This window comes from Schistocerca cancellata, chromosome 9, assembly GCF_023864275.1.
Source record: "Schistocerca cancellata isolate TAMUIC-IGC-003103 chromosome 9, iqSchCanc2.1, whole genome shotgun sequence".
In the NCBI taxonomy this organism is placed as follows: domain Eukaryota; kingdom Metazoa; phylum Arthropoda; class Insecta; order Orthoptera; family Acrididae; genus Schistocerca; species Schistocerca cancellata.
In genome coordinates, this window is record NC_064634.1 from 167681335 (window position 1) to 167706007 (window position 24673).

The window sequence follows — 24673 nt, forward strand, 5'->3', positions numbered from 1 at the left end:
TAGTATTTGTGTGGAATTAACGCAGTTATAAAAAAATCATGAAGTGCCGCCTAAAAGAAAGGTCTACAGCCAGAGTTATAGAAAAGAGTGGGAACACTGCATGGAGTTCAAATATTGGTTGAAGCCTGTGCCAGGTAACTCAACTAAAGCCTATTGTAGCTATTATCAGTCCGAAATGAATGCAAAAATTAACGATTTGAAAAAGCATTTGGAAACGAAAAAACATACGAGCAAAATATGAACTAATTTCTCAAAATAAGCAACTGACATTTTCCGCAGTACCAGTGATTAGATTAGATTAGATTAATACTAGTTCCATGGATCATGAATACGATATTTCGTAATGATGTGGAACGAGTCAAATTTTCCAAAACAAGACATAATTAAGTTAATTTAACAACATACTTAAGTTAATATAACAACTTTTTCATTTTTGTGTTTTTTATTTTTATTTTTTTATTAATATTTTTTGTTTTTGTTTTTGTTTTTTTTTAAATTTATATCTAAAAATTCCTCTATGGAGTAGAAGGAGTTGTCATTCAGAAATTCTTTTAATTTCTTCTTAAATACTTGTTGGTTATCTGTCAGACTGATACTATTGATAAGTGACCAAAGACTTTAGTGCCAGTATAATTCACCCCTTTCTGTGCCAAAGTTAGATTTAATCTTGAATAATGAAGATCATCCTTTCTCCTAGTATTGTAGTTATGCACACTGCTATTACTTTTGAATTGGGTTTGGTTGTTAATTTCATAAGAGAGTATATATACTGAGAAGCTACTGTGAATATCCCTAGATCCTTAAATAAATGTCTGCAGGATGATCTTGGGTGGACTCCAGCTATTATTCTGATTACACACTTTTGTGCAATAAATACTTTATTCCTCAGTGATGAATTACCCTAAAATATGATGCCATATGAAAGCAACGAGTGAAAATAGGCGTAGTAAGCTAATTTACTAAGATGTTTATCACCAAAATTTGCAATGACCCTTATTGCATAAGTAGCTGAACTCAAACGTTTCAGCAGATCATCAATGTGTTTCTTCCAATTTAATCTCTCATCAATGGACACACATAAAAATTTGGAATATTCTACCTTAGTTATATGCTTCTGATTAAGGTCTATATTTATTAATGGCGTCATACCATTCACTGTGTCTTATCAAAATTCAGTGAGAGTCCGTTTACAAGGAACCACTTAGTAACTTTCTGAAAGACAGTATTGACAATTTCATCAGTTAAGTCTTGTTTGTCAGGTGTGATTACTATACTTGTATCATCAGCAAAGAGAACTAACTTTGCCTCTTCATGAATATAGAATGGCAAGTCATTAATATATATTAAGAACAACAAAGCACCCAAGACTGACCCTTGTGGAACCCCATTCTTGATAGTTCCCCAGTTTCAGGAATGTGCTGATCTTTGCATATTATGAGAACTACTTATTTCAACTTTCTGCACTCTTCCAGTTAGGTACGAATTAAACCATTTGTGCACTGTCCCACTCATGCCACAGTACTTGAGCTTGTCTAGCAGAATTTCATGATTTACACAATCAAAAGCCTTTGAGAGATCACAAAAAAACCCAATGGGTGTTGTTCGGTTATTCAGATCATTCAAAATTTGATTGGTGAAAGCATATATGGCATTTTCTGTTGAAAAACCTTTCTGGAAACCAAACTGACATTTTGTTAGTACTTGTTTGTTACAGATATGTGAAGCTACCCTTGAATACATTACTTTCTCAAAAATTTTGGATAAAGCTGTTAGAAGGGAGATTGGACGGTAATTGTTGACATCAGATCTATCCCCCTTTTTATGCAAAGGTATAACAATAGCATGTTTCAGTCTATCAGGGAAAATGCCCTGTTCCAGAGAGCTATTACACAGGTGGCTGAGAATCTTACTTATCTGTTGAGAACAAGCTTTTAGTATTTTGCTGGAAATGCCGTCAATTCCATGTGAGTTTTTGCTTTTAAGCAAGTTTATTATTTTCCTAATTTCAGAGGGAGAAGTGGGTGAGATTTCAATTGTATCAAATTGCATAGGTATGGCCTCTTCCATTAACAGCCTAGCATCTTCTAATGAACACCTGGATCCTATTATATCCACAACATTTAGAAAATGATTATTAAAAATATTTTCAACTTCTGACTTTTTGTTCGTAAAGTTTTCATTCAATTTGATGGTAATACTGTCTTCCTGTGCTCTTGGTTGACCTGTTTCTCTTTTAATAATATTCCAAATTGTTTTAATTTTATTATCAGAGTTGCTGATTTCAGACATGATACACATACTTCTGGATTTTTTAATAACTTTTCTTAATATAACACAGTAGTTTTTGTAATGTTTGATAGTTTCTGGATCACTACTCTTTCTTGCTGTCAGATACATTTCCCTTTTCCGGTTACAAGATATTTTATACCCTTAGTAAGCCATGGTTTGTTACAAGGTTTCTTACAAGTATATTTAACTATTTCTTGGGGAAGCAGTTTTCAAATGCATTTACAAAAATGTCATGAAATAAATTATATTTTAAATTGGCATCAGGTTCACGGTACACCTCATCCCAATCTAACTGCTGTAGGCTTTCCCTGAAATTTGCAATTGTTAAATCGTTGACTGAACGTACTACTTTGGAGGACTGTTTAGTATTGCTGAATGGAGCTATGTCATATATTGTAACTAGCTGTGCACCATGATCACAAAGACCATTCTCAACAGGCTGAGCATTTATCTGGTTAAACTTATCTTGGTCTATAAAGAAGTTATCTATCAGTGAGCTGCTATCCTTTACCACCCGAGTAGGAAAATCAATAACGGGTGTCAAATTGAAAGAACCGAGTAATACTTCAAGGTCATTTTTCCTATTACCCTCTTTCAGAGAATCTACATTGAAGTCCCCACAAACAATAATTTGCTTCCCCCTGTCTGACAGATAGCACAACAAGGAGTCCAAATTTTTCAGAAACAGATGAAAATTTCCTGATGGGGACCTACATACAGTTACAATTATAACTGTGCCTTTATTTAATTTAAGCTCACAGGCACATGCTTCTATATGTTTCCCTACACAAAACTTTTTTGTTTCTATACTTTTTGCACAATGATGACTTTTGACATATATGGCAACTCCTCCTTTCGCCATATTTTCTCTCATTACATGTGCAGAGAGCTTATATCCACTTACATTTACCTTATCCATATCAGTAACAATGTGGTGCTCAGACAGGCATAGTATATCTATTTCATCCTCAGCTTCTAAATCTTCTAAACAAACCAGAAGCTCATCTATTTTATTCTTTAAACTCCCAATATTTTGATGAAATATACTTACATTAATTTTAATTATACTTTTATGAGAACCTTTCCTTATTCTAACATTTGCAGTACTCTCCTGTCTGAGTTTCTCATTGTGCTTAGGCCTAGTTGCTATACCAGTGGTCACATGGTGTTCAGAGAGGCAGATTATGTCAACTGGGTTGGGTGACTTTAATTCATCAATGCAGTAACCTAGGACTGAGATATAACTTGGTGGAGATAAAATTTCTGGTGATTGGTGAAAATTTATAATTGACAGCTGTGATTGGTGATCCAATATGCTAGAATTGTGCTGTTTAATTTCTTTCCTAAACTGAAGATTTGTTTCAATCCTGACCTCTCGTAGAACTTGACATCTTTCTGTCTTACCTATCCTAAAAAAGGTGCTGCTCCAACACCTGTAACCACTGGTATTTTACCATTCATGGCAGTGCCTCCCCTCGTTAAATTTCCTGCTATTACCCCAGCCAGTTTCCCCTTCCCTTTCCTGTTGAGATGTAGGCCGTGCCTGGTATAGTCCCACCTACTGAGAGAATCAACAGGAACCACACCAATATGAGCCCCCGCACCTGACCCAAGCAGCCGTTCCAACTTCAAATTAACTCTCCCAACAGAAGAGTTCAAATGAGGCCGGTCATGGCGTCTCAGGACAGATACAAATTCAACACTGGTGTGTCTCGATGCCGACGCAATCTTTACCAGGTCACACTCTATACTGTACCCAGGATCTCTGTCGATGCTGTTCTCTGGCCCTCCCACAATAACCACGGTGTCTTCCCTGGTAAATCCTTTACAGAGTGAACCTAAATCCTCTGTCACCTGATCCAGACTAGCACTTGGTTTGAAAAAATTTGTGATCTTGTATTCTGGTCCTAATTCCTCCTGCAGAAGTTGGCCTACACCTCTGGCATGAGAACTGCCTAACAACAAAACTTTCTTCCTTTTCAATGGCTTTCCTACATTCTTTTTCAATTTCCTATTGAAAGTTTGTTGTGTCCTGTCTACACCTACCTCTGCTTGAGGCTCATCAGTTTCTAACTGAAGCAACAGGTCAAACTTATTTTTGACATTCACCACAAAACTGTCAGACTTAGTTCTAGGCCTGTTCCTTCTGCTACCTGTTGCCACTTCCCACCTCTCTTTGCCCTTCTCCCTCCTTAACCTGTCCAGATCTTCCCTAGCCTGATCTAGCTCAGCCTGAAGGGCAGCAATTTTCCCCTCCTGTTCCACTATCTTCCTATCTCTGCTGCAAATCCTACATAACCACTGATGAGCCTGATCCACTTTCCCGACACCCACGCCACCGCAGTCCCCCCAGTGAAAAAAACTACTGCGTCCATCACACCAAATCCCGGAACTAACAATTCTACGGCAAGTCTGGCACTTCTCACTCATGGCAAAAATAATACTTTAGCTAGAATAAATCAATTAAATTACCGAAAATCAAAAAAGACGTTACAAGAATTAAGCCTATTCACAAATGTATATAAGCAAGTTTCTGATTTAAAATTCCGCTGTTTTTCTGAGATCTGTATTAAAACAATGAAGGTATACGCTATTTATTTTATATTTCACTCGATGGAATGAAAAAAATGACAATTAAACGAGATACTTTAACTTTGATTCTCCAAAAACGTTACAAGAATTAGGCCTATAAACAAATGTATATAAGCAAGTTTCTGATATAAAGTTACGCTGTTTTTCTGAAATCTGTACTAAAACAATGAAGTTATACGCTATTTACGGTAGTTTACTTATTTGTTACCGAGAAATTAGTTAAATTACCGTGAAACAAGAAACAAACACGATTACAAAATTTAAGCCTAAGCGCGACTTCGCGAAGTTACGATCTTTTCGTGTTTTCTGAAAAAATACGCAAAGAAAAGTCAAACCTTTAACGGCAAGACTAAATGATACACTAATGCATGTATTTAATTTGTTGTCGGCGTTAAACTAAATTATATTCCTGTCTAAATCACTTAACTTTCTGGAAATGGTTTCTGGCATCACTTACTCGACGGCCATCTTGGAACACATGAAAACATGTAATTCATGTGCAAGAGCTGAGTGTACGTTAGCGTTGTATGTTGTTGAACATAGCTCAATTTCCAACATTGATCACTGGACTGACGTGTGTAAAAAATGCTTTAAGGATTCGAAATCAACAAATGACATGAAATTACATAGAACCAAATGTACGGAGCTAATAAATTATATTCTAGCACCTCATTTCAAACAGGAACTTTTAAGTGTCATAGGTGACCAAAAATATAGTTTATTATTAGATGAATCAACAGATGTAAGCATCAGGATCGTCGTAAGATTTTTCAGTTTAAATAAAAAAAAGTAGTGTCTGCGTTTTTAGCTTTGCAGGCCCTGGAGAGTCCTGATGCCGTTTGAATGGTATCGGCACTTTTTCAGTGTTTAAAAGCTAAGGGCCGCAAACTACAAAATTTAATTGCAATATGAACCGATAATACAGCTGTTATGAGTGGTTCCAGCTACAGCGTGTATACAGTTCTGAAAACGCAACACTATCTTCCACATCTCATTTTGATACCTTCTGTATGTCACTCATTACAGCTGGCAGTAACGCACGCATCAGAAATCACTTTGCCACGAAACATAGAGTTTCTGGTCCGTGAAACCTACACCTGGTTCTCACACTCGTCAAAGCGCCAAATTGAGTATAAAAATATTTTTCAGCTAATTAATTGCGGTGAGGCACCGTTAAAAATACTGAAAGCGTGTGACACACGATGGCTATCTATCGAACCGGCCACAGCAAGAATTTTATCCCAGCGGGATGAATTAAAATGGCATTTTAATACTACTAAAGATCGATGTTACATAGCGGAGATGCTTTATAATATGTACTCAGATAAACAGAATCGACTCTTATGTAATTTTTGAAAACAATTCTTGGTGAAGTACATAAAAATGCGATTGGAATAAACACCTTCAAGGATTTAAGTGATTTCGCTATTGCTGTTCTATCGTTACCATATTCATACGCCGAAGTGGAAAGGATGTTTAGTTCCATGAATATTGTGAAAAATAAGCTTCGGAACAGACTTTCTGAACAAACTGTAAATTCTCTTCTTCTTATCAGAAACCAACTCAAGATTAAAAACATGAGTTGCTCGATTTATGATCTTCCAGAAGATGTTATTAATCAAGCCGGCAAAGGAAGACCAAGAGAAACCGGAGAGGCTTCAACTTTTTCTTCAGTTAACGCAATTGATGATCCTGGAGACTTCCTACATGATTTTGAAATTTAAGTAAAAGCATTCAGCTAATAATTATATTTTCTTTCATGAACGTGCAGCGTAATATATACATCGTGACATGTTGCATCAAAAGTAGAATCGAAGTTACTCATCATTGCGAACAACTTCTGCTATCGGACCAGCCGTGAAATCGCAAAAAATTAGCTATTCCATATATTTTTTGAGTGGCATTGGTCTTTTTATGTGAAACAGCCGATTTTTTCCGCGATTTCAGGGTTTGTCTCATAATAAAAGTTGGAGTTACGAACAGCTACATTATTTGGGGTTTCAATGTAACACGTTTAAAATGTCACAATGTATGTATTTTATTTTATTACTAATGTCATGTACAACTACATAATTTTAATAGCTAAAAGCATACTTTTCATTTTGTCTTTTCAGATAGGAAGCTTGAGACACGAATAATTTCGATTGAGTGGAACATTTAATGGCTTCGTTTACAAATTTAATTTTTTTTCAGATTTTTCTAACTGTGCATATGTTAGACTAATTTTGTTGTCAAAAATAATAAACTTTCAGTACCATTTATCAATAAATTACTGTGATTTGTAGTGTTTCATACCAAGTTTCTAAAATATCGCTGGAATAAAAGCAAAATAGGACCATTAAAAATATGTTGTAGGCGTTGTAGTACATTATTGTCTGGCAATACCCAAGTGCTGACAATAAATTAAATAATTCCCTCCCCCCCCCCCCCCCCCACCCGCCCGCAGACATATCTTTGCCCTTAAGAAAGTTTAGCGACATCTAGCGGATTTTTAGTGACAGTTATTTTACATATCTAGCGGAAATTTTAACACTGGCTAGCGACTTTACATATTATGCAACGGCAACTCTGGCGGGGAGTGAGAGTGAGCCATTGTTCCCACACTTGTTCCCATTTGTTACCATGGTGTACTTACTTATATGATTGGTATACTTCATTGTAGAAACTCGTCACCGTAATTTCGGTTAATCCGAACAACTCGGTAATCCGAAAAAGGTCCGGTCCCGATTAGTTCGGATTAATAAGACTCTACTGTACTTGCATGTGAAGACAGCCATTGATTGGACTGGCCCGTGACTCCCACATCAGAATCCTGTCGAGAACGTTCGGGATGCATCGGAAAGACGATCTGCAGCCCTTTAGTCTCCATTAAGGATGTTTCCAGATCTCCCCATACCTCATTCGTAGGATGGGATCAAGAGCCAAAAAAAATTAATCTAGAACCAGTTCATTGATAGCTGTCACATCGCTAACGAACATGTATAGTAGTAAGGGGTAATCGTATTCGCTGTCGACTGTTTTGCTGAGACAGAGATTTTACAATTTTGTTACCTTTTATCGAAATTTCACAAATTTTCTAAGTGCATAGTGTTGTACTCCTAATTGCTGTGGTCAAGCTTCACCTTATACTATAACGTTTGAGATACCCTGTTCGGTAAACAGGTGCCCGTTAATAGATTATATTAATCTTTTGGATAGCGTTGTGATGTATTTCTTATGTCACTCACCTGGTTGTAGTAATAAGTGGGTGGCGTCTGGTAAAGGTTGTAGTTGCCAGTGATCTGCGTGGGCGCCGGTGGTCGGTACCCGGGCTGGTAGCTGGGGGCGCCGAGCACTTGCGCCAGAACGGTGAACGCGCCAGTGGCGTTTCCAGACGCATTGCTGGAGGGCAGCACTGTCGCGTACGTCACTATAGCAACTCCACCCTCCGTGAGAACGGCCGTGCTCCGGTTTTCAGAGCCGCAAGCCCTGCGAAAGCGCGGAACCACGTTTAAATGGTCTTCTTTGTCTGATTAGAACATTCCTTAGGAAACCATTTATTTTCAATTACGAGAAATGCGCGCATATATATAATGTAACCGGTATGTGTAGGTATTTCTGTTGGTGACTGAGGACGTTGTATTGAACAAGATTACGCTAGTGTTTACTTCATTTGCAGACTAATTATTGTAGCTATTACAAGTAATATATTTTTAGCTTGGGTAGTACCTCCAATTACATTGGCAAAAGCAAGTCATTAATGCTTATTTCTTATTTCCCCCTGGGTAACACGTCAGTTGTTGAAATGTGGACTCATGCACAGAAAATGACTGGCTATACTGACAGGGGTAGTCCACTTACGTGATGCAGTTACAACCATACAGAAAACGTCAGGTAGAATGTTCGACGCAGAGAAAAAATAACCAGCACACTGATGTGTGTACATATTAAGGTACTGCATGTAAAAATATCCTTACTTATACTCATTACACACCATATATATACTCGTATATATACGGAGTTGGACTCCTTTGGTTGTCACCCACTGCAGCCTTCGACATATAAAGAGGGTGAAGTGGAACTATACCGAAAAACTTTTAGTGGAGGTAGTATTAACTAAATCAAGGAAAAAAGTCTAGTCAATATCTGCTGTAAAATGCATACCGGTACCTCAAGAGCCGAGCACACGTTCACCTTCGCTCCTGTGAGGCACTTCTCTTCTACTGAAAGCACTTCGCTTTCCAAATTTTAAAAAATGGGAGCGTGGACCAAAACAAGGAAGAAAGTCCAGTGAACTTGGCTTCTAAAGCGCATACCTTAAGAGCTATAACACTGTTTCGTCTTCCCTACTGCGAAACACATCTCTTGTACTAGTCCGCCAGCTTAGCTGAGTGGCAACTTGTTTCCCTACCATGCAGTAGGCCCAGGTTGGAGATTTGCTGCCTTGTGGACTGGGTGTTGTGCTGTCCTCGTCATCACTTCATCATCACCAACGCGCAGTTCGTCCAATGTCGGGTCACCTGAAATACAGACTTGCACCCTGAGGCCGAACTTCCCCGGATGGGTACTCCCGGCCCTCAATGCCCAATGCCACACGATCATTTCATTTCATCTCCTGTACTGAACATGTACTCAAAGTTATTAAGGTCTGCAGTCTAGAGCCCACTTTTATTGGATATTTTATCTTGTTTTCGTCCATACTACCTCCTCCCAAGTTATGAAAACAAGGAGCTTGCAACAGAAGAGATGTGTTCCACAATATCGAAGATAAACAAGTTCTCACAGGTCTTAAGGTAAAACAAAAAAGTGCAAAATATCTTACTGCAAGTTGTGCAAGCTCTCTTGTAGATAAGGTCTATCGAACAAACTCACTGCTGAGAAAGAGGGCACTTGCATATTACAATGCAATGTATGAATTCCTAAGGGGCCAAACTGCTGAGGTCATCGGTCCCTAGACTTACACACTACTTAAAATAACTTATGCTAAGAACACACACACACACACACACACACACACACACACACACACACACACACACATGCCCGATGGAGGATCGGACCTCCGACGGGATTCCATATTACAGAATAAACTTCCGTTAAATCAATATGAAAGTCCTAGAACATTTTAGAAAACTTGAAGGCGAATAAAAAAATATATATGAACTTGGTAAGACACGAACCAGCTCCACATTGCTTCTTAAATCCACATCTGTATTCACCACACTATGCTGAACTGTCATATGACTACGCCCTGTATGTTACCATCTGTTGAAGGCATAATCCCTAATGTACTATTAATAGACATCTAATTTTAACAAATCGTGTCAAGAACAACGCGGTTTTGATGTATTTTTCAATATGCCATTTCCTTGGAATCGCATACCTTCTTAACAAGCAAGACGTAACATGAAGATTCTTTAAGGACGAGTACGACGTTTCCTGTCATTTTATTACAACATATCGCACAAATAACGGTGCGTTTTCGAGAGCTCCTCAATGCGGTGGAGCGCTGAGGTGGCATCTATTAATAGGAAGTAAGCTGTAAAATGAAATCCACCAAATATAGACGTCAACTGAAATTGAATATGGCATCTCTCGAGTCTGCACTGAAAAGAGAAATGATTTTTGTCACTACAGTTCTCCTCTCAGATTAACTATATGGGTTATATTTCATAAGCTGATTCACCAAATTAATAACTAGAATCTTTTCTTAAGTGGTGGTTTCTCTAAGCCTACATGGCCATCAGCCAACCAATTAGTTCTCACGTTACCTTGTTTAGTCATCATACAAAAGTTTTCCCTTGCAATGTTCTGTTATACTGTAGTTTGTTTCTATACAGGTAATGCTTTGTGAACTAACAGCCCGAGACGATGACTGGAGTTTACTGCCACGTTCTATTGTGTGAATTCAAATGCTGTTACTGTGACTGTTTATCGGCCTTATGTTTCATAAGCGATTAGGGATTTGTTATTTTGAAATATGCGTTAGGCTCTTATTCTAGAGAATAATTTATCTCCGTAATTTTGAGATTTTGCTTACCAGCATCTATGATGTACATATGCAGATTGAAGCGACGATATTCGAGAGTTGGAAAGATCTCTGAGACCATATAGTTCTAGACATGCGCCATTGATGGGTTCAGAAGGGCCTTATCTACACCATGAAGATGTCAATGGCCCCATGCGACTAGAGCCCGAGAGGCCACATGCAGGATCGGACAGCCATGTCACGTAACTTAATTCAGGAAAGGGGCGTGTCCAACAAGACATACATCCACACAGACAGTGCACAATGCGACGACGCCTGGAGTGTCACGGACTGTCAACAAGGCCACCATTATCGTGGTTTTCCTTTACACGGCAGCAGAGAGAGGCGCGGCCGCAGACAACTGAGGACATAGGATTGGCACAAGTCGTTTGGAGAGAAGTGTCCTGCTTGTATGTATAGCATTATAATTGACATATCCATGAGTGGAGGTCCTGAGGAGAACGGAAGTTGGTAGATAGCGTTCATCGTCGTCATACGGATCTAGCACCTGGTGTGATCGATGGTACTATTCGTAATTCGGTATATAACATGAGTGCCTATGCTCCAGAGCAATGATAATTTGGACGAAAGGTGTTACGTTTCCGACGTGTTAATGCCATACCAGCAGGTACTTTGTGACATTATCTTTCAACAACATAACACAAGACCGCACACTGCCTGTGGTGTCTGCACCTGCTTGTTCGACTTTGGCCCTGGTCAGCCCTTTCTCCAGATCTTCTGTCGATTAGAAACACCATGGATTTCAGAGAGAGCGACTGGATTCCCACTACTCACCAGCCATAAAGACAGAATTGAAGCAGCATCGAGTGACGCGCCCATACGTCACCCAGGCTCAGTTCGATACGATGACTAGCCGAGTCAAAGCTACTGTCGCTGCCACAGGTTCCAGCTCTGCTTATTAAATTTCGCACGCTGTGTCCCCCAAATTATTTAGAAATTTTGGATTGCATTCTTCCTTCCATTCTGTGCACGCACCATAAGCAACGTTTCGTTACTTGGTATCCTTCCTGGTCCTGCAGTTTTAATGTCCAGCAGCGTACGCTAGTCTGACGACGCTTAGCTACATTGTACTGTGGGAGACGAGTCTTTGGTACTGACAGCTCAGCATCGTCGCCTGGTTTCCTAGCAAAGCCAGCCAAAGACGGTCTGAGCAGGCAGCACGAGCCACTTTCCCGTCCTCAGAAACTAAAGCGCGCTTGTCTGAAACTTAACGATCGATTATCTTGCATGTTAACTGGTGTTGTAGTTTCGCTTTGTTGAACTAGAAGTCTAGTTCGTAATTTATTTTATTTTTGGTGTTTTGCGTCTCCATGTACATCTGTTTCATTCCAAAACATGTCCACTGCGACGAGCGGTGCAAGCCCAACATGTAAAGTGAAAAAAAAAGAACAAAAGTATTCTACCCAGCCAAGCCTGCAGCTTCATGTGTGCGGTAACGTATTGCTTTCAGAAAAAAAAGGAAAAAGGAGAGGCCATACTTCGTGGTGCTCAGTTTGTAAAGAGGACTGCATAAATACGAAAAAGCAAAGGTGAAGAACAGTACAATACAGATTGTGATGAGGCTGGCACAGCAAGACCACGGACAGCAGGACATAAGCAGTCGAGGAAAAATGTAAGGGGCAGCTACGAAAAGTTTATAGATAAACGCTATTAGTCATCATATGCAGCAGGGTGTAACTAGTTTCCCTTTACAGACTTTGAGGATTTCTAATGGGGACCAAGACGGTTAATTTTAGCATAGGAACTCTTGTCCGGAAATGTCCCGTTTTCCTACTTCACACAAAATACCACAACACACGTTACTCTCTGACTCCTGCTTCTTGTCGTCTGGGTTCACTTACAAGTAGTGCTCGATGTGACGACTACCAAGTTCAGCACAGATACGGTACCTCGGTACCAATGTCCTGTACACACGATCAACAATCCCTTATCCTCCAGCATCCGCCGCAGCCGTAATTCGCGCCAGTAGGTCGTCTTCGGACGCCACAGGGGTCTCATAAATCGCGAATTTTGTGTGGCCCCTCAGGTAGTAGTCTAGCAGGTTCAAGTCGGGAGATAGTGCAGGCCATGAAATCGGGCTACCACGATCTGTCCACTGTTGCCCAAATCGTTGGTTCAGACCTCGGTTTTCACGTGAAATATCAGGTGGTGCGCCATCGTGCTGGAAGCATATAGTTTGACGCACATGCAATGGTACATCTTCCAAGAGACCATCCAGTACGCTGTCAAGAAATCGGAAGCACGCGGCACCCGTGAGATGTGATGTAAGAAGGTAAGGCCCAATCACACGTCCATCCAGGAACCCTGCCCAAATGTTCAGACCGTATCGCTCTTGGAAACCACGGGGGCCCGGAGCATGTAGGTTTTCGTCAGCCCACACATAACTGTTGTGGAAATTCAGAACACTCCCCTGGTGAACTTGGTTTCATCCGTGAATAGGATCCACGGTGAGAAATCGCGCTCGTCCACACAATGGTGCAAGAACCACCTGTAGAAGTGTGTTCGTGACACAAAATCCTGCGGTTGCATTGCCTGTACTTCTGGTGGTGGTACAGGTATGTACGAGGGTTGGAACTTTAATAGTGGCAACTATTTATTTACAGCTCGTACAAAATAGATACGTGTTTCAAAGTTTAGCTGACTTTCAAAGTAGTCACCAACGTTGTGTATAACCCATTGCCAGCGATGTGGAAGTCGTAGGATACTCTTATCAGTGCCAGTTGTGTTGACAGTTCGAGCGGCGCGGTCTATTGGCTCTGAGCACTATGGGACTCAACTGCTGAGGTCATTAGTCCCCTAGAACTTAGAACTAGTTAAACCTAACTAACCTAAGGACATCACAAACATCCATGCCCGAGGCAGGATTCGAACCTGCGACCGTAGCGGTCTTGCGGTTCCAGACTGCAGCGCCTTTAACCGCACGGCCACTTCGGCCGGCGGCGCGGTCTATTACCCGACGAATTTGTAGCAGTTCTGAAGCGAATGCCGTGAAGTGTTTCCTTCAGCTTAGAAATCGAGTTGAACTCACGAGGGCTTAAGTCAGGGGAGTGCAGTAGGTGGTACAGCACTTAGCAGCCCCATCAGTCAAACAGATCAGTAACAGCTTGCACCGTACGTGCTTGAGCATTGTCCTGCAAAATGATGGTCAGGTCTTGCAGAAAGTGTCATCACTTCTGTTTGTAAGCTGGTCGTAGGTTGTGTTTCAGTATACAATGCGCTCTAGAGCCTCGACAGATCAGCGATTTATCTAATTTTTTTTTAATGAAAGATAATTAAATTTAGGGGGACTTACGGGGCCTATTCTTTTTTATTCGACTTTTAAATACTTTTTTACACATTTGAACTTAGAAAAAAATCCCAAGAAATTGACAAGTTTTTCAAATTGTGGCAATTTTTTTTCGAGGTATTTTTCAAAACCCCACCGTGATGGCCCCCAAAATTCATTCTAATTTAAGAATTGTCTATTTTTATGCGTTTCAGAAATACGTAGGTAAGAGTCTGTTCAACGCTTTGTGCAAACCAGGACTTTGACAGGTGCTGCAGACGTTATTTTTAATTTTTTATGAGATAAAAACATTTTTTCACACGAATGTATGTACAATACAGTGGTAAAACACCCATTTAAAAAAAAACAATCCGTATATGAAAAAATTCTAAACTTCGCCTATTTTTCGTTCCTCTCGACTAGAACCTCCCCTTAGGGGGAGAGTCCACCCTAAAAGTTCAGTTTGTAATTTTTTTTTTCAAGTAGATCTTAATGGGTATTTCCCATCTTTGCAGTGTTTGTTCTTCGGCCCGAAAACAATTTCATTGTATTCGAGTTAAAAGTATGCCTAAGAAACATTTGAAATGTGGACTGCGCCAGGGGCTTTGGTACACTGACAGCTGCCAAAGTGATCAAGATAGTCTGTCAGAGACTTGCACCTGATGCGCTACTGGGAAGATGCACTGATGGCAAGACACAAAATGTAAATGAAAGTTTGCACAGCACTCCTTTCTCACCCTCCCAGAACATCTGCTTCCAGAAATCAACGGCGGATGAAGTATTCTACAAGAGAAGAGAAAAAAAAATCAAGAAAAATGCTACCCTGCTATTGAAATCACCAGAAGAAGCCTTACAGGAGTAAGTAGGGAAAACGTGCGGTGCTGCTGAATTTTAACGTTGTGTATCTTGTACTAGCGTTCATATTTTAACAAAATTTTAAAACCCATTTTTCCCTTAAGTTTGTTTTTCTAAGTTTAATGGCAACTTTTTTATCCTAAATATTAACCTATTTCGGTAAACTTTTTACAATAAGTGGCCTTCAGGTATTTTCATACTCTTGTGCATTAATATTATAGGAAATGCAGTTTCTCTTTTGTTTTGAAATTTATTTACCTATAATTAAAGAAAATTTAAGTTTGAAATGTGTAAAAATACTGTAAGTAAATTAGAACATTTTTCTTAAAATGATTGCATAGAACTATTGAACAACGTCTTGTGAATTTATTAAATGCCATACATCCATTACATATATTCCCGTGCAGGGCAGTTATGTTACTTGACAGTCGCTTGCCTGGTGTGGGCGGATAAATACAATATTGCAGTGGCTGTGTTGTTTCGAATTATGATGCAAAGTCCGAAGAAACACGCACTGCGGCGACTGCAGCTGTTATAAAATACATTAATTGTATTCGCAGTTGCGATATCAATAACCATCAGCTGTAAAATGGAATGACGACAATGAACATGCCGGCCGGTGTGGCCGAGCGGTTCTAGGCGCTACAGTCTGAAACCGCGCCACCACTACGGTCGCATGTTCGAATCCTGCCTCGGACATGGATGTGTGAGATGTCCTTCGGCTAGTTAGGTTTAAGTAGTTCTAAGTCTAGGGGACTGATGACCTGAGAAGTTAAGTCCTATAGTGCTGAGAGCCATTTGAACCATTTGAACAATGAACATTTGTGCCGGGCTGGAATTCGGACACGGATTTTCCGCTTATTGCGAGCGGTCGCTTTACTATTTGGCTGCCCAATCACGACGCACGGCCCGATCCAAACCTCTATATGTCGTGAATCAGCGGTCTACATCATGTACTCGTATGCACTCCGTCTACAGGCCACAAGTGGCCCATCGGGACCATCCGACCACCGTGTCATCCTCAGATGAGGATGCGGATAGGAGGGGCGTGTGGTCAACACACCGCTCTCCCGGTCGTTATGATGGTTTTCTTTGAACGGAGCCGCTACTATTCGGTCGAGTAGCTCCTCAATTGGCATCACGAGGCTGAGTGCACCCCGAAAAATGGCAACAGCACATGGCGGCTGGATGGTCACCCATCCAAGAGCCAGCCACGCCCGACAGCGCTTAACTTCGGTGATCTCACGGGAACCGGTGTATCCGCTGCGGCATGGCCGTTGCCTATGTACTCGTATATCCATTATGTATATACCCGTACGGGGGGGGGGGGGGGGGAGATTTTACTTGAAAGTCGCTTGTCCTGTGTCGGCGGATAAATACGATATTACAGTGCCTGTGTTATTCCGAATTACGAAGCAGAGTTCCTTCGGACATTTACGCGTATACCTTAAAATTCTGGAATGTGAAAATTGAGTCCTGGGAACAAAAATGTTCAAATGTGTGTGAAATATTATGGGACTTAACTGCTAAGGTCATCAGTCCCTAAGCTTACGCACTACTTAACCTAAATTATCCTAAGGACAAACACACACACCCATGCCCGAGGGAGGACTCGAACCTCCACCGGGACCAGCCGCACAGTCCATCACAGTCCATGTCTGCAGCGCCCTAGACCTTTCGGCTAATCCCGCGCGACAGTCTTGGGAACCAAACGTTGGTTTTCAAAAGTACCATTAAGTGTAAATCACATTAAAAATTCAAAACTCAAATCCAGTGAAGTTCTGGAGTTATAAAGCTTGGATACTACTACATCTTTACGTCATGGACACGATTTTAAAATTCAATTGAAATCGGGAAAGTAGAAGAGTTAAATTTTTGAGTGCAGTCGCTCCGTAAGCTACATCTGGCAACGTTGCTACCTGACTGCGTGAATTGTCAATTCAAGTCAACTACACTTGCTGCGTGCCAAAGTTAGGCGGGGACGCTGCAGGAGGCGCCTTACCTGTCGACCAGGGTGAGCTGGCCGTCCTTGTAGGAGTAGACGCGCACGGAGGCGAGCTCGCACGAGAAGACGCCGGGCGCCACGTCGACGTAGGCGAGCTGCACCAGCAGGCGGGCGCCGGGCTGCGCGAACAGCGTGGCGGCGAAGCGCGTCTGCGAGCCGCCGGGGAATCGCAGCTCGGTGACCGTGTGCTCGGGGCCCTGCAGCGGCACCGCGCTCGTGCAGTTGCCCTTCTCTGCGGGGGCCCCAGTGGCTGCAGGGGACGAGTCCTCTGCGGCTGCCGTCGAGGCCGGGGGTGAAGACGAGGAGGCGGCGGGGGAGGGGCGGAGAGTCTGGCCGCTACACAACACGGCCCCGCAGCACAGTAGCACCAGGCCGGACGCGAACAGGTGCTGCATGCTGCCGGCAGGGGAACGCGCTTCTTTCAGTGCCTAATCTACCAGAAGGGTGAACCTGCGAGCAAACGTTTCCAAGTTGCAATGCTACCTACAACAAATGTCTAAAGCAACGTCCGCAACAAAAGCCACATCTACGTGGTAGCCAATGGGTGCGGAACCACCCTTCTAAAACAAAAACAGATAGTTTCCCGTCATACCTGGTGCCACAACCACAAATACACTATGTGATCAAAACTATTCGGACACCTGGCTGACCGAGCGAGGTGGCGCAGTGGTTAGCACACTGGACTCGCATCCGGGAGGACGACGGTTCAATCCCGCGTCCGGCCATCCTGATTTAGGTTTTCTGTGATTTCCCTAAATCGCTCCAGGCAAATGCCGGGAAGGTTCCTTTGAAAGGGCATCGCCGACTTCCTTCCCCGTCCTTCCCCAATCCGATGTGACCGATGACCTGGCTGTTTGGTCTCTTCCCCCAAACAACCCAACCCAACCCAACACCTGGCTGAAAATGACTTACAGGTTCGTGGCGCCCTTCATCGGTAATGCTGGAATTCAGTATCGTGTTGGCCCATGACAGCTTCCACTCTCGCAGGCAAACGTTCAGACAGGTGCTGGAAGCTTTCTTGAGGAATGGCAGCCCATTCTTCACGGAGTGCTGCACTGAGGAGAGGTATCGATGTCGGTCGGTGGGGCTTGGCACGAAGTCGCCGTTCGGAAACATTCCAAAGGTATTCTATAGGATTCAGGTCAGGACTCTGTGCAGGCCAGTCCATTACAGGGATATTATTGTCGTGTAACCACTCCACCGCAGGCCGTGCATTATGAGCAGGTACTCGATCGTGTTGAAAGATGCAATCGCCATTCCCGAATTGCTCTTCAGCAGTGGGAAGCAAGAAGGTGCTTAATACATCAATGTAGGCCTGTGCTGTGATAGTGCCACGTGAAACAACAAGGGGTGCAAGCCCCCTCCATGGAAAACCACCGCCTCCGAATTTTACTGTTGGCACTACACACCCTGGAGATGACGTTCACCAGGCATTCGCCATACCCACACCCTGCCATCGGATCGCCACATTGTGTGCCCTGATTCGTCACTCCATACAACGTTTTTTCACTGTTCAATCATCCCATGTTTACGCTCCTTACACCAACCAAGGCGTCGTTTGGCATTTGCCGGCGTGATGTGTGGCTTATGAGCAGCCGCTCGATCATCAAATTCAAGTTTTAGCACCTCCCGCCTAACTGTCATAGTACTTGCAGCGAATCCTGATGCAGTTTGGAATTCCTGTGTGATGGTCTGGATAGATGTCTGCCTCTTTAATTGTGGTCTCTGTCAATCAACAGACGTAGTCGGCCTGTCCGTGTCCCTTCACGAGTCCACTTCACTATCACATGAGAGAAAGTGGACCTAGGGATGTTTAGGAGTGTGGAAAGCTCGCGTACAGACACCTGGCCACGTTCAAAGTTTCCAACCTTCGAATGCTATGGTAAGGCACAGCGGTGTTACTCGTGGCGTCATGGGACAGTGACTGATGGGACTCTGACGACATAAACGGAATGTCATCGACATCCTGCAGCCTCATGTCTTACCGCTTATGCGACAGAATTCTGATGCCATTTTTCTACATCGAAATGCTCGTCCACGCGTAGCACGTGTCTCTATGGACTTTAGAAAATGTGCTTTAACCATAAGCTATTTTATTTAACCTACGTTCGTCCACCATTTTCGGTCATAGACCGTCATCATTGGGTGTTTATCAACATCGAAACAGAAACATTTTGAAAAAATACAATGTACACGAAAATTCATAACTCGACAAAAATATGGTTGCAAAATTAGGTATGTATACTTACAATGTAAAACAGATCAGTTAAAAGCATTTTCCAATTTCCTTTTAAACTGATACAACATCAAGGTTGTCAAAGAGAAACCACACAAACAACTATAGTAACCCGCCCTTTAAATACTGACGAACGTATCTCTCAATGCTTCAAGCCAAGTAGATAACGTGCCATAGAAGAACGAAAAGAACATAACATTGGAAAAATTCTACATTTGCGGAGTAAAATCAAAGATAGTATATTCGTAATGCATAAATGGAAATAAGCGTTTGGCGGCATTGGCCGGGAGTCCCCTTACGCGGCAGGTCCGGCCCCCTTGGCGCAGGTCTTATTACATTCGACGCCACATTGGGCGACCTGCGCGCCGGATGGGGATAAAATGATGATGGAGACGACACAACACCCAGGCCCTGAGAGGAGAAAATCCCCGACCCAGCCGGGAATCGAACCTGGGACCTTAGGACAGCAATCCGTCACGCTGACCACTCAGCTCGTTTCAACTGTTCGTGGCGGACGCCCATTCAAGTTCAGAAGTTCATTATTGATCCATTCACTCAGGCTTTTTTTTTAATTTTTTTATTACAGAGGGCAGCTAACCCTCTGACCGAACACGCTGAGCTTACCGTGCCGGCTATTATAGGGGCGGACATTTGTAATACATCGCTAACATAGGAAGGAACTTTTACATCATTAGCAAAGCGAAGGACAGAACATGTCTGCCAGACATCTTTGATAGACGGGAAGCATGGAGAACGGTGACCGTGTAAGTCACAGTGCACGCAATAACAAAATAAAAGTGAAGTACACGTAACAATGAAATAAGATACGTTAAAAATAATAAATTCAGTAACTATATTTATGTTGTAACAATACTTAAGTAATAAAAATATTAGCCCCATAATGAAAGCGAAACATACTATGTCAGGTGGTACCTAACCCAAGACAACAAACTTTATGCAACAGTACATAAATGGGTGAGACGGAGTACAGAGACATATAGTTTTTATATAACAAACTAACAGTTTACAAAACTGAAATACCTAGAAATATTAGAACAGACGATCATATTATAAAGGCAAACAAACTGTACAGCTCCGAAGTACAGTAATCACAAATAATCTTCAATATGTAATTTTTAGTGTTGATCTAAAAATAACCTATAACTCAAACTGAACGCCGGCCTTTGTGACCGAGCGGTTCTAGGCGCTTCAGTCTGGAACCACGCTGCTGCTATGGTCGCAGGTTCGGATCCTGCCTCGGGCATGGATGTGTGTGATGTCCTTAGGTTAGTTAGGTTTAATTAGTTCCAAGTCTAGGGGACTGATGATCTCAGATGTTAAGTCCCATAGTGCTTAGAGCCATTTGAATTCAAACTGAACACGTTACGTTATAGACCCATACCTATACCGCCGGACAGTAAAACACAGAATACAACGTGAAAACATGTGTACAATTAACATCAACATACAAGAAGTAGTTGCCATGTTAACACAGGCTAGTAAATCAAAGAAACCTTTTTCTTGATGTGGTAAGACTTCTCTGTCAAACACAACCAAGACATCTGGTTACACGTCATCCTTATTACGTTTGAAGTACATGAAATAATAGTGCTTGTAGCATGCTGTCCATATTCACCCATAGGGTGACAATGTACAAACAGCGTTACCACAATACGAGTATATCATGTCACTGGAATGTCATGGACAATAAATCTTAAGTTACGTCTATACCGTACAAATACGATAAAATTTAACTATTTCAAAATACAGGTAACGTGTGAATGGATATGGTCAACATGCCACAAGCACTATTATTTCATAAGCTTCACACTTAATAAGGTTTATGTGTAACCTGATGTTTAGGTGGTATTTGTCGGCGTAGTCTTACCGCATCAAGTAACAGGTTTCTTTGATTTACTAGCCTGTATTAATACGGCAACTGCATCATATATGTTGTTGTTAACTGCTCACATATTTCCACTTTGTGTTCTGTATTTTACAGTCAGACAGTTGACTTATGGCTGTATAGCGTAACATGTACAGTTTGAGTTATAGGTGATTTTTATATCAACACTAAAAATTACGTATTGAACATTATTTGTGATTACAGTACCTTGAAGCTGTACAGTTTGTTTGCCTTTATAATATGATCGCCTGTTCTAATATTTCTAGGTATTTCGGTTTTGTAAACTGTTAGTTTGTTATATAAAAGCTATGTATTTCTGTATCTGTACCCTGTCTTACCCTCTTATGTATCATTGCCTAAAGATTGTTGTCGTAGTTTAGATACCGCCGGACATCCGATGTTCCACCTAAATTATGGAGCTATTGCTTGTATTACTTAAGTATTCTTGCACCATGAATATGGTTTATGAATCAGTTATTTTTAATGTATCTTTTTTCGCTGTTATGCGAACTTCTCTTTTATTTTGTTATTGTGTACATTGTAATTTACACAGTCACCGTTCTCCGTGTTTTCCGTCTATCAAAGGTGTCTATAACTATATTCCGTCCTTGGTTTTGATAGTGATGTAAAAATTCCTTGTTATTTTGGCTACGTATTAGAAATGTATCACCTTTGATGTTACTCTGCAAATCAGGAACATTTCCAGTGTTATGTTTGTTTCCTTCTTCGGTTGATACGTTGTGTATACGTATTAGAAATGTATCACCTTTGATGTTACTCTGCAAATGAGGAACATTTCCAGTGTTATGTTTGTTTCCTTTTTCGGTTGATACGTTGTGTATTGACTTGAAGCGCTGTGGGATATGTCGTCAGTATTTAAAGAACGGATTACTATAGTTGTTTGGGTGATTTCTCTGTGACAAGCTTGATGCCGTATCAACTTTAAAGGAAAATGGGATATATTTTTACCTGGTCTGTCTTACAGTGTAAGTATACATACCTAATTTTGCACCCCTATTTTGTTGAGTTACGTAATTTTACGTGTACGTTGTGTTTTCTTTCAATTTTTTTTTCAATTTCGGTGTTGATAAACACCCAACGGTGATGGTCTATGACCGAAACCGTTGGATGATAAGTTAAATAAAACAGTTAATGGTTAAAATGCATTTTTATAGTATGTGACGGCTGTTGTTTCTCACCTGATGGAAACATTAAATCTCTATGAGCTGTCTGCGTGAAGTTGATGTACTCCCTTGGCCAGCAATATCCCCAGATAGAACATGTGTGAGACCAGCTTGGATATCAACTCTGTCCCTGCAGCAGTATCCAAGATATCAAGGAACAGTTAAAAAAGTTGTGGGCCAGCTTACCTCAGAAGAGGACGCAATGGCTTTATGACACCTTTCCCAAGCAAATCTATGATTGCATCCAGGCTAGAGTGGATGGAATGTTCGTCTTGATAAGTCGACTCATACTGCCCAGTTCTTTGTAAATTTGACTCGATATAATAATCACTGAAGTAACATCTCACACTGTCTTAACCCATGAAGTTTCATTTCGTCCTTCACTTCTGGGTGCTTCACATTCTTTGTCAGTGTTTATTGTGGACACCCAAATAGAGTGACAGGTTTACGAGAAAATGAGTAAGCTCTTGAAAATGGCACTTCGCTGAAATCAGCTAATAGTGTGAAATAAACAAAGGTGACCACAACACACCCAAGGTGGAAAGTGCAATTGCCTTTTAAAAACAGGTGGATAAACAGAAATTTAATGTCAAGTTGTATGAGATGGGAGAGGAGAGAAGCCTGACGTTTGAGACGAGTTCTGATGTTTCTTCCTTACGTGTGACACGAAAGCTGATGGCGTTAAAACACATCGAATACATTGAGATCGTCTTGACATTAGGAGAAAGGAGCAACACCGTTGTAGCAGAGAATTTCAGCCGGCGGCGCCGAGACAGTCGGTCCGTTACCCACAGTGTGGCGGCGAAACTTCTCACGAAATTCCGTGTAACTGCCTCTGTTGCAGACAGACCGAAAGCTGGTCAATCGAAAATGGCTACTCGCCACATCTCTCGGGATCAGTAACGAGAATTTGGCCACCTATAAATGGAATTCTTACAAAACGCAAATGTCGCAACATCCCACCGCAGACACTTTCACATCACTATATCCAGTTTGCATAATGAATGACATGCAAGCTGGACGAAAACTGTCTTTACCTCTATTAAAAGCTATTGATGGATTAAGCTAATTTGTGTGTAAAAGGAGATATAAATAAATAGAATGACAGGTAGCTGTCGGATGTCAACCCTCACTGGATGGATCCATTGAAGTTAACTTGCGCATCGAATGCGATTTGTTGTGGAATATGGACTTGTCTTATTGCTTGGTAAACAGATAGAAGCCCATTATCTGCAGTTGCTGGACGAGATGGCCGGCCCCTGTGGCCGAGCGGTTCTAGGCGCTTCAGTCCGGAACCACCCTGCCGCTACGGTGGCAAGTTCGAATTCTGCCTCGGGCATGGATGTGTGTGACGTCCTTAGGTTAGTTAGGTTTAAGTAGTTCGACGTCTATGGGACTGATGACCTCAGATGTTAATTTTCATAGTGCTTAGAGCCATTTGAACCATTTTTGGACGAGATGTGCTGCTGTCGCTGCTGTTTTAAAGCGGGATATCTCCAACTTTGTTTCACCACGATGGTGCCTCACCTCATTACGGGCTAAATGTCTGGGCATACTTGAATATTCAGTTTCCCTGGAGATCGATATGTCCTAGAGGTTCCATGGATTGGCCACGACGTTTCACTGATTTACATCCATTAAATTGTTCGCCACTGGTAGCTGAGTGGTCAGCGCGACAGAATGTCACCCCTAAGGGCCTGGGTTCGATTCCCGGCTGGGTCGGAGATTTTCTCCGCTCAGGGACTGGGTGTTGTGTTGTCCTAATCATCATTTCATCCCCATCGACGCGCAAGTCGCCGAATTGACGTCAAATCGAAAGACTTGCACCCGGCGAACGGTCTACCCGACGGGAGGCCCTATTCACACGATACTCACTTCATTATCCATTAAATTTATATCTGTGGACCCAGATGAAGCTAAATATTATGTGGTGAAGATCAGAAACTTTCCGCACTTCAGGTGGCAAATTGTTGGTGTTCGTAATCGCTTCCCGGCAATATGTTGGTTAAATTCCACGAGGGGTGGATGAAGTGGATAACAGCCGGCTTACAACGTGCTGGACAACACGTCGAGCACCTCCTGTAGCCTTCGTGTGTTATCACCAGCATTGTTCTGCACAAAATGCGACGTAACTCTAGAATGAATAACGACAAGTTCAAAGGAAAGACACCATTGTTTTTCTTATGCAATTCTCTGTCTTTTCGCCACGTCACGAGAGTCCTTTTCCATTTGAAAATTACGAGTTGCATTCAAGATAGTAGCTTCCAAAATCTACATCTACATGATTACTCTGCAATTGACCAACCACATTCA

General features: G+C 41.7%; 1 protein-coding gene and 1 pseudogene across 1 annotated transcript in view; both read right to left on the reverse strand.

The window, feature by feature from the left end:
* The window catches only part of LOC126101263 (uncharacterized), a 29307-nt gene extending 11878 nt beyond the window's left edge, over nucleotides 1-17429 (reverse strand). The window contains exons 1-2 of the mRNA XM_049911950.1: nucleotides 17032-17429; nucleotides 8109-8349 (exon numbers count right to left, since the gene is read on the reverse strand). Of these exons, the coding sequence (XP_049767907.1) occupies nucleotides 8109-8349; nucleotides 17032-17429 (639 nt within the window). The remainder of the gene's footprint in view (nucleotides 1-8108; nucleotides 8350-17031) is intronic.
* LOC126102227 (5S ribosomal RNA) lies at nucleotides 16195-16311 on the reverse strand (annotated as a pseudogene).
* Nucleotides 17430-24673: the final 7244 nt, after the last annotated feature.